This window comes from Centruroides sculpturatus, unplaced genomic scaffold, assembly GCF_000671375.1.
Source record: "Centruroides sculpturatus isolate CEXI.00-Female unplaced genomic scaffold, Cexi_2.0 scaffold517, whole genome shotgun sequence".
Classification (NCBI taxonomy): Eukaryota; Metazoa; Arthropoda; class Arachnida; order Scorpiones; family Buthidae; genus Centruroides; species Centruroides sculpturatus.
The window spans coordinates 290,267-302,625 of NW_019384811.1; the positions used below are offsets into that span (position 1 = coordinate 290,267).

Sequence of the window (12,359 nt, forward strand, 5' to 3'; positions counted from 1 at the left end):
ACAGACTTAAGATAAATATACACTAAAACCAAAAAAATATACAAGTTTTAAAGAAAGACACAGAAAATATTGCTCATAATTATTTTCTATTTTATTTTTTGATATATTATGCATATATGTATGCAAAATTTATCAAATACATATCACACAATATTTGAAGAAAACAAAACAAACTTCTTAAAATACTTGATATTAAAAAAATTTCAATTGGATGATTTTTATAATATATAAAATTGAATAAGTAAAACCAAAAATAATTAAAAATAAAGGTAAAGAAATGTAAGAAATTTACAATAATTTTAATTTTTTATGATATGGTGCAGAAATGCAGGAGATTTTAAGAAACTTACTCTAAAACTAAAGCAAAATAAAATACATAAATATTTTGATATCTTTGACACAATTAACATGCTATCAGGCTGTAAAGTAAGAACCAAACCTGCTTACAAAAGGTTAATTTAAATATTTAAGAATTTCAGCTTTGGAATTTGGAGATTTGGAATTACTGTAATTTAGAATTAATTCCATCTTTGTTAATGATGGTTATAAATGAGGTCAATTTATTTGATTTTAATTCACTTTTGTTTATTTTATATTTTAAAAACTTTATTTTAATATTTAATTTTGAGAATGTGGTTTTAGCATATAACAATATTGGATTTATTTTATCTATATGTAGATAGGAAATAAATTAATGTAAAAATGAGAAAAATATGGAGTTGGATTAAAAAATAATAAATAAAGTATTTAACCAGTTACTATTTTTGTAAATGTAATATAATCAATAATAATATATAGGGTGTTTTTTAAAATTTTAATGTTTATAAAGTTAAAAAAATAGTAATTAATCATAATATCAGTTGCACTTACATTGATTTATATACAGTTATATTTTTATTGTGTTCACTCTAAAATACTTTTTCATTATATTTCTTGTTTTTTGTAATTACTATACACTTTGTGCTAATTTATTTGAATAGATAAATTCTTAAAGCTGAAACTGTGAAAATGTGTTTAAAAATTTAAGATTTGCTTATATAATACCTATATAAATTTAGAAAATATTTTTTCTGCAATGTAACTATGACACAATACTGATTTTATACATAAATAACAAGAATTTAATATAAAAACTTACATCTTTTTGTGTACTATCTCTCTTACCTGCTGCCCACTCCTTCTGGGAAATGGGCATGATGGTATGTATGTAAATTTATGTATAAAATAAAATGATGTAAATTTGAGATTCCATTATACAGAATTATGTATACTTTAATGATTTTAATTAATTGTGAGTAAAATTACTGTTAATTAAGATCATTAATTTATCAATATTTATTAATCATATTATGAGAGTGAGTAATTGAGCAAATTGAAATACAGTAGAGCCTCGAAAACTCGGCCTAATATGGACTGAAGGGTGGCCAAGTTTGTGAAAATGCTGGGTTATCGGGAATGGCATTAAAAAAATAAGTACGAGTGTGGAGTCCTCAGAAAATACTGTACTATACTTGTATGTATTGTTTGCTTGAAAATAAACTGCCCAAATATCTTTAAACAAAGGAAAAGTATGTACTTTATGAAGGTAGAGCCATTACTACATGAAAATAAAAATTAATGAATACACAGTGTACAGTAATTTACCTGATAAGACATACCCCAGGAAAACACTTTATGAGGCATAAAGCTGTCTATAATGAAAATTAATTAACTAAGGATTTTTTTTGCCCTGCCAGGGTGTGGCTGAGTTATCCGTAGTGCCGAGTTTTCGGGAGTCTACTGTATTTGTAAAATCTTAAGTTATGGAGTTTAACACTCAGAAGTGATTGCATAAAATAGGATCAAAGATGATTTTCTTATAATTATTATTTATAATTTTATAAAGTTTTAATAGCTGAGATGTTTTTATTTAGTTAATTTTTTTTATTTAACACTAGTGTGTTAGACGGTTTATTTTTATTTTAAATTTAATTACATGTTATGTTTCTTATAAATGTTAAAGTTAAATAATACAGAATTTCCTAAACTGTATTACATTTGTAAAAATATACCAATGCTTAGAAAAATATGTAAGTAAAGATGCAATAATGATGATGATGATATAATCACAGTCTAATGTTAAGTTTTTTTTTATAAGTTTTTTTCTTTTTTTTTCTATATATATTGGGGCAAAATCTAGTATGGTTTGCTGTTAGATTGATGGAATATCAGAATGACATTCTGCATTCCAAGTAAACTACTCAACTGTCCAAGTCTGTCAAATTCTTCATCAGAATCCATTGGAATTATATGTAGATACTAAACTGTTCAGATTCAGATTACTTTTCACTTAGAAAATTTTGTATACTCTAGCATTAAATAAGTGTAATCAGAAAATGCTATGCTTCTCACAATATTAAATTGCACTTTATGAAACCCTAAAATAAATAACTTTTAAAAATTTTTTAATTTCAAATTTTATTCTGTATTTATTTGTAAGTGATAAAATTACTATGAATGTTGATGTATTTTGAACTATAAATTCATTTCCATTGAAATTATTAGCCATCATTTACATTTTAGTATTTTGTGTGTTACTGTTCAATTTGATTAAATTGATGTAACATCAACCTAAATATTATAATCATTAAATATTGATTTAATTTCATAGTTATAATGCAACAATTGAATTCATAATAAAATGCCTAATTTTATTAGATATTCTGTGTATCCTAGATTTTTTCTAATATTTTATTATGTAAAACTATATGTTGCAAACTCTTAGTTTGCAATTTTTTACTGGTTTTATACAGTAGACTTGATTTATTATAATTATTATTATTATTATTATTACAGATATTGTTGAGTCATATAACATTACCAAACTTAGCATGTCCCAAAATATTTAAGTTAAAATGCAGTAATAAAACTTCACTTATTGTAATCAAAGTTTTAATTTTAGTTATTACCTTAAATTAAATGTTCATTTTTATGCTATTTTTTCACACACAGCCTCAATATGCAGCTAATAATAGACAATAGTTATCAGTTATTATTACTAGTATTAACTAGTGCTTTAAATCAGTGGTTCTTAACCTTTTTATACTTGTGGCCCACCAAATCATATAGTATATTACATTACAAAATTAATTACAGACTTAAGATAAATATACACTAAAACCAAAAAAATATACAAGTTTTAAAGAAAGACACAGAAAATATTGCTCATAATTATTTTCTATTTTATTTTTTGATATATTATGCATATATGTATGCAAAATTTATCAAATACATATCACACAATATTTGAAGAAAACAAAACAAACTTCTTAAAATACTTGATATTAAAAAAATTTCAATTGGATGATTNGCGGCCCTCCAAATATTTCATAATTTTTTGTAACCCCCATTTTTTAATAATAATTTATATTTGTTAAATTATCTATAATAAATTGATTTTTTATGAGCCCATATTTGACATAATCACAATCGTATTTTCTAACTTTAATGTTACTTAATTTTATACCTTCAGTTTTAGGACTTCTAGTTTTTTCTGTTGCATTTTTCATTGTATCATCATCGGAACTTTCACTAGTATTTTCTTCACTGTATTTTCTTTTTGAAGGTCCTGGTCCGCGATTACTTACATTAAAAACATTTTTTAATGTTCCTTTCTGTTTTTTGCTCATTTTTATGGGTTAACTGGCTGTTACCCGCGGCTTCACTCGCGCAGATTTTGCAAGCAAACCCTATTTACATTCAATATTTCAACAACCATAGTAATTGTTATTTAACACCTACTGCTGAGAATGATGAGAATTGCCGAGAATCAAACGAACTGTTTTTAATTTGATCAATTTTCTGGAACGTTTACAATCATTCTATAATATGCAATAACAAATTCGAATTTAAAACGGTTCGAAGTCAACCACTTTCAAACCCCATATCTCTCACACCCTTATAGTTATTGAGACGTAACCACCATAGTGCATGATGGGAAACTTGGGGGGTACTACCACACACAAACACCATTCATGTGCAATGTGTAGTTTTGGCTGCAGAGTGAAATATAAGCACAAACATGTCCATTTTTATATATATAGATTATAAATAATTAAAACTAAACACACAATATAAGAAAGAAATGCACTATTATTTAATCCAAAGTCGATGCTAACAACTTGTCATGAAGATTTTGCATATCTTTTGCAAAAACATTTAAATTTTCAAAGCCTATTACTAAGCATATTATTTTTCCTAATTATTTTTAAAATTCCAAGCATTAATAGCTTTTTAGAATTACTTTGAAATAAAAGAAGTAAATACTGTGGTGTAAGTAGCATATTTGCATTTATTTCTTCTGTAGTAACAAAGTTGTATATAGGAAGAAATAAGAAATAAATAAAAAAAAAAACTAAATATGAAAACTTTATCTTTCTTATTTCACTTTTCATTACGATATTTGGTTAGACATCAATTTTCTTTTTATTATATTCTGAAGGAAATTTTGCATAATTTGGCAGCTCCCTGTAAACTTACGGACCCTCCAGGGGGCTGCGGACCCCTGTTAAGAAACACTGCTTTAAATGTTAACAATGGTATTGCTTACAATACAGTATTTTAAATGACTGGTATTTTTTTACTTCAGTTATGCATTAGCTGTTTTTAGACAGTAAAGTTCAAGAAGTCACCATAACTAAATGGTAACTCTTGAATTTTATTAGCAGTCTTGCACTAGTATCAAAGGAATTAATATATTTTAAGTTATGCATTTTTTTTTTATTTGTTTTAACGTGTTCTTTTAATATCAGATTCAATAAAACTAGAATTTCCCTAATTATAGCCTTATTTACGTAGCCTGCTTAAAATGTTATTAGTTTAGATAAGTTTCATGAAGGTGATAACAATAAATGAATGTGTGTATAAATTTATAATAATCAGATGTCTTGCTTTAAATGGGAAAATGCTATTTTTATACATTTTGGCATTTTACCTCTAGAAAAGTTGATAGAACAGGACATCTTAATGTCCTGCTCTATGATTTTGGTCTGAGGACATTCTAAACAAAAATATGGCAATTCAATAATATGAAGTAAATATTTCATTTGAGTAAATTTGATCAAATAGTATCAAATTTATGTTAGAGTGCACTAGCACAGTAGTGAAATAGCAACTGTACTGGCATTTAGAATAAGTGAGCACAATCACAATTGCTAAAATGATGAATAATCTTGTAAAATTTTGCTGAAATTTTAGATATTTTTTCATCAATTCATTTGCTTAAAAAATCGTCTTTAAGAATCTGGATAATTGTAAATTTACTAGCACACTAACAATAAAATTCCAGCAGAAAAATTTTTAATCACAAAGATTTTTCACCTCATTTAAAGACCGTCTTCAGGCTATATTGAATCGAATTATTAAATTGCTTAATGGCTTTCAGTAGAACATATTTCAAGATTCAAAGCAAGTTGAAAGTTAAAATATTCCAAAAGTAATGTAATGCACCCTTTATGAACTTGGAATTAAACTTAACAAAACAGCATTATATAAAACACGATATTTTTAGAAAAATAATATCCAAGTAATTTTCGCAGGCAAAATATTTAAAAAACAATAAACGCATTAATGCAAAAATCAGTTTCACTATCTTTTTCGATTCCGCAATTGTAATGAAATCGTATAATGAGAAAAAATAATAAAATTGTTTTATTATTAATTAATAATTTGTCTTATTGTACTTAATTAATTAAGAAAATATTAAAAATATACAGTATTTTTAAAGTTAAAATAAGATTAAACTAACGAAAACCAAAAGCAAAGTGATGGAGAGATAGGACGCGCTTGTATATTGATGACATAATACACGTAACTGAGGAGTGAACGAAAAGAACCGAGTTGAATTAATTAAGTCGGAAAAAAGAAAGTGTGCATTATAATCGAGAAAATGCGACTATAGTATTAATCTTTAAACTATTGGTATTAAATCTGCCTTATAAAATCAGGACAACTCCTGTAAATCAAGTTATAGTATTCGATAAGAATAAAATACAATACCAATATAGCCCTATCGTTGAAAAAATTCGCTTATTTTTGCTCACCTCGAGTTTTGCTTAGTAGAAATGGCTAAAACATGCGCAAAATACGTACGGAAATACGGTATTACAGCACCACCTGTATTGGACGACCACCTGTCTAAAAGACCACTTTTTGAAGGAAATGGGTGGTCGCTATAGACAGGTTTTACTGTACTTGGGTTAGTTGTTGCCAGTCCTGGACTTCAGAAACTGGCAAAAACAACAGAAATGAACTAATTACAAAGTATTACTAGAAAAACATGAAACTACGTTAGTAATAAATAACCACACAAAAGTTATAAAAAATCAAAAGTATAATTAGTCCAAATCAAAAATGAAATTAAAACAAATGTTCACAAAAGTTTCCCAACAGTTGGGAATTTAAATCTAACTTAAAATTAATTCTCTGCAAGAACCAACAAAATAAATCAGAACTAATTTACTTATAAACAAAACAGACTTTTATGGTCTAAACCGCATAACCATCACACCAAAATGTTAGAAAATCCTTTTATCAATCAAACTCGATTCAGAACTCGCCTTGCTTGCTTTCAGGAGCTTTGCCTCACTGTCTTAAGCTTCATTGAGGTTTTTTTATTTATATCAGGTGTGACATCACAATTGAATACACCACTCTAACTTACTTATGTATGTACAGCTATATGCTAACAATATATATGTATATAAATTTTTTTTCTTTTATAATAGTTATTCCAATCTTTTGGAAAAAAATGTTTTCTGATTTTTAAAATCAGTAACAGAAAGATTAAAAAACAATTCTTTAATTCCACTCAGAGATCACTTAACCTGAGATGCCATTGAGAGATTGGCAGTTTTAGTTTTATGAGTGTCAGACATGTTAACAGTAAGGTTTTTATCATTATTTTAGAACTTTGTACAGGGAAGGTGTGGAGTTTTGTTTTTTAAACAAAATAAAATGTCCCCAAAATAACAACAATAACTAAATAAAAATCCTGAAAATAGAAGATAATGTTTGGACATGACTCCTTACAGTAGAAACATTATCAAACTCACATCACCATCAACAAACAAAATTCTTTGAGTTAAAGTTTTAAACCAATAATACAGATTGACTAAAACCTTTAACGTGAAATTTTATTTCTACATAAAATGCAGTTTGCTTAAAAAAACACCACCTTAAATACTTTTTCAACAGGACTTTAATTTATTTAAACAAATGTTTTTGACTTCTTTTCATAAGTCTGCATCAGGTTTAACAAGAAAATCTGAAATTTAACTTTTTAACTGACATCTAACATTTTTTGAAACATAAATTGATATTTAAACTTGATATTAAACATAACATATTAAACATTAAACTGTTATGTTTAATATCAAGTTACATATTACACATTATGATATATATATGAATGAGATAAATTCCAACAAAGATAGTTTAAAACTAAAATTAAACCAACTTAGTACAACAGAAGTGCATTTTTTAGACACTGGCATTTCATTCAAAAACAGTTTCTTAATTTAAGCACAAAGGTATATATCAAGCCCACCCACGACCATTATACATTCCTTCCTCCTCCAATGATTTAGACATGTGAAGGTATACCTCAAATTACGTCATTTAGAGTTACGCCGTTCCCGATTATAGTCATTTGTCAAAAAAGTATATGGAAAAATAAAAATCAAGTTTAAGTCATTTTATTCAACTTTACGTCTGTCCACCACAAATATTGAAGTCGTAATATTACTAGAAAAGCGTTTAAAGCACATAAAATCATATTAAAATACTGTATATACATTTACAAGTATGTAATGTATTTACATTACATGCATTTGTAAATTTAGATTGCTTTTTTCTGTACTATATTAAAAACTAAAATTGATTTATTTGTAAGCTTAAAATAGATCCTTATTAACCATATATTATTAAAAATGCATTAATAAATAAAATACAGAACCGGGAATGATAATTTATGGTTTAGCCTAGTGACAAGTAGATTCGGAGACAAGTAAATTCGACTTACGCGTCGCCTCTCCTGGAACCAATTACCGACATAAGATGAGGTATACCTTTATAAGCTTTTGGCATTTAGAGCTCTTATTAGAAGATTAATACTCCATTATTGCTCCAACGTGTACAACAGGTTGCAAGAATTGAATAGGATCAGAATCATTGCTAGAACCTTGGGATTTGGAGCAAAAGTTATTGAGGAGTTAAATAAGCTCATACTCAGATCCTAATAAAAAGAAGACAAAGCAGAATATGAACAAAGAAGTTACTAGGTTCACTTACAACAGAGGAATGTCCAATATCACGAAGAAATTGCAGACTACAAGAATACAAGATAACTATACAAAAGGGCTCCCATGGTTTATAATTTGTTTAGAATGACAAAGATACGATCTAAAAGGAAGAACAATCTGGGTATACAAGATACCATATAAAAATGATCAATTAGGCCTGAACAAATAATAATAATAAAGGAGGAGGAGGGGCTGTCTGCTTTTGCAAACTTAGCCCACTAGGAAGAGAAAGGAGTGAAGAAAAGGTTCTGAAGGGAGAAGTATAAAGGAAAAGAGGGAAAAGTAATGCTGAAAAAAGTTATTAGGACCTCAGAACGCTGCATTGGAAATTATTAATAACCAAAATTACAAAAGTTGACAAGACCGTTATACAATATTAACAATTACAAGAAATGGTCCGGTTACAGTAAAAGGCAAAACCCATTACATATGGGTAGGTATAAACTAACCTTGAACACTGCAATTTTACAATAATATTAAGAACTGGTTACAATTTTAACATGCAGAGAGAATGTAAATATCAGCTTACTATGATATAATAATACAGATTACGTGGTACGTGAAGACTCGATACATATAAATGGGAATACTTTTTTTTTTTCATCTAGAATCTAAAACTAAACTAATACTAGACAACTAAACTATGTACACAAGATTTCTACATGGCTGATCAATTAATCACTGATAATGTCACTTTTCCATTTTTTCACTGTCTTTCTGCTCATCTTGTCTGCTCTTGTTTTCATTCTCAAGAATTTTTTTCTTTCCTGTAGAAGTCTAGCAGAAGAGCCCTGGAGCTTTCAATAAACCTTTCAAAACACTTCCAGAGATTTTTCTTATCAAAAAAGTTTTGTAGTGTCGGTGGCCAATTATGAACTTCTTGAAGGCATTCCCTATAGAATGGAATGTGTTGATCCTCATATCGTTCACAGTGGAATATAAAATGTATAGCATCTCCTAAACTATTATTGTTGCACCTGCATTTATTAGTGTTTCTCTTCTTAAAGCGGTAGAGGTAGGCCATAAAATTGCCATGCCTCGTTAAACATTGGGTGGTTTCAGATCTAGGTTTGTAGTAATTAGCCTTGATGCCATTAGTAATAGAGGGAAACTGGTGGCAAAGTCTCCCCATTGTAGAATTATTCCAATTTTCCTGCCATTCAATTAGTGCCCATTCGTTTAAGGAATTTTTCAGTGTTGATTTTGGTAACCTTGTATATGTATCCTGCATCTTGAGAGTACCAGCCATTTTGGCCAAAGAATCGGCCAGTTCGTTTCCTTTATGTCCTTTATGAGCTGGTATCCAACTGAATTGAATATTGCAGGTAGTACTGAGATACTGTGCTACTTTAATAACTTCTTTGCCCAGTAGCATGATGTTTTCAGTTTTTGCCAAGACATGAAGAACCACCTTACTGTCAATAAGGAATTTTATGTTACCTTTGTATTTATTTAAGTTATCTTTTATTTGGGTGATTGCTTTGTACGTGGCCCATAGTTCAGCTTGCATAATGCTACAATGTTTAGCAAGTTTTAATCTGGCCTGATATATTGTCTTATTGTTGTTTTGAATGCACACACCAGCTCCCACTCTGCACTCTTGCTTAGAACCATCTGTGTACACTATCCACTGAAAGTATCTGTATGTTTCGGGATTATAATCGAAAGTTATTTTGTAGCTGTGCATGTCTGCTGGGTGTAGTTCGAGGCATATATCATTACTAGTTCTATGAATTTCATATTTTTTAATAATATCAGGTCTGAACAAAGAATATATAGGTGTCACCTCCAGGAATTTCAGCAAAAGGCTTAAAGAGCATATATACAATGTAAACAAAGGGCATTATACTACGGCACTATCCAGAGTAGCACAAACAGAGGGTTCGGTTGTTGAATGGAATGAGGCTAGGATTGTTAGACCGGTGTACTCACCATCTTTAGCAATGACTGAAGAAAAGTTTGAAATACATATAGATCCAATCTTACTGGCAAATGTTTAAACCACAAAGATGCCACAGGATTACCATCGGCAAGGAAATATATTATCAAAAATAACACAGTAAAATATAATACGTAACACGCACTCTGTCGATATAATTATGTATATTGTGTTGGTATATTTGTATTTTATTTTATTCCATGTATTATAATTAGTTCAATTTGACATATTTATACTACAGTATTTGTTATATTTTTGATATATTTGATATTTCAACAAGATGTACAAAACAGTTATAAAAAATTTGAATTTCTTTTCACATAATCGTTCAAACCTGGATACTGTGCTACTTTAATAACTTTCAACACAAAAAATGTTCCAGAGAGTTCAAAATACCTGATGATGGCCTGTAGATCAGGTTGAAAACGTTTGTAAAACAATAAATATTGGTTCTCAGAGGCATAAGGTGTGTGTGTTTAAAGAATCTAAATATATATTGAAATGTATTTTTATGTTTAGATAATATATTGTCTCTGGAATTTTCTGTTCTAAATTTTAAAGTGATTGCAGCAATGCCATGATTATTAGTATATATCTCAAAAATTCTTCAATTTTTCTCTCATTTAATAAATATTTAGTCTATTCTATCTGTGTGTGTGTGTGTGTATTTTTTTGTTCATTTCAATATATATATATTGAAATGAACAAAAAGAAATACCAATATCACATTGGTATTTTCATTCAACGGAGTTGTCATCCTGGAGTAAACTTTAGAATTGCTAAAAAGGCAATAGAGTTGAGTTGTTACACATTTATAGCTTAGTTCAAGTTTATTGTGTATGCAGATATGAGCCTGTAAATGGTGTGATATGCATATGTGTGTGGTGGCAATGTCTCAAATTCTGTTTAGTTCCTACATTCTGTGTATGAAATCCATGTAATGTGTATGTGCCCTTGCAATCAGGGCCTTAAAGTTTACCATTTTTTGAGCATCTAGGAATATACTGAGGGTGGGATGCCAGTTTCACATAGACATCTTTGTATATTTCACCTCTTAAGCATTAAGTCTACATCAAGAAAGTGTGCCCTGTTGTCATATCTAATATAGTTTTATTTGTTTTATTTTTAATCCATTGTGGTTTTCATTCCCCATGCTAAATAGCAATTCACTGAAAGCTATAGAATAATATTACATATATGGTATTCCTCATATGTAACTATTTATAGTCAGAAACTGCTTTGAAAAATGTTCTAAGAACTATCACAGTTAGAATGTAAGTTATCTTACTTCAAATAATTATACATAAGTTTAATTTATATAATTGTTAGTACAAAAATTTTAAAATTATGTGATGTAATATAGTGTTTATATTATATTTTATGTTAAAGAATCTTCTAAAGCTAATTGGTAATTATATTTTTCTAAAAATTCTGAAGAGAACTCTTTCTAAACACTCTCATATAAATCAGATATTTATATCTAAAAATATTTAACCAATAAATTGTTTTCCATAACTTTTCATTTTTATATTTTCAAATTTCTGTATATACATATATATTATTTTAATCTCTTCAGACAAATGGAGATGATGATTGGGAGTATGAAGAAATTACACTTGAAAGGGTATGTATATTAAATTTTTTTTATTTTAAATAATTATTAATGTTAATTTTATTATGATTATATGTAATTTGTCTTGTTATAAGTAATTTTATACAGTTAGTCTTATATTGTCAGTTTGTTGAATATTTTCAAGGATCTTCAGATGATCATCAACTTACAAAATTAACCCATACAGGCCTAAAAATTTATTAAACATACTTTATTACTAAGTTTTATAAAATATGTTTAAAACAAATAAAAAAGACTTGACAATGGTTTATAATAAAATTGTTTATTATTTTATATGATTTACAAGGCATCCTATATATCAGTGGTTCTCAACCTGTTTTGTTGATGTACCCTATTAGCCCATTAGTTGTTTCTCAAGTACCCTTTATATTTTTGTATGTAAATTTTATAATTACTGCGTTAGATGTAACTATACTTAGTAACTAACTAACTATAACTAAAAGTGAAT

The 12,359-nt window shown here is 27.9% G+C and overlaps 1 protein-coding gene across 1 annotated transcript in view; it reads left to right on the forward strand.

Moving 5' to 3' along the window:
• Nucleotides 1–12,359, forward strand: part of LOC111629787 (disks large homolog 1-like) — a 366,953-nt gene that overhangs the window by 276,885 nt on the left and 77,709 nt on the right. The window contains exon 8 of the mRNA XM_023373697.1: nt 11,855–11,902. Within this exon, the coding sequence (XP_023229465.1) occupies nt 11,855–11,902 (48 nt within the window). The remainder of the gene's footprint in view (nt 1–11,854; nt 11,903–12,359) is intronic.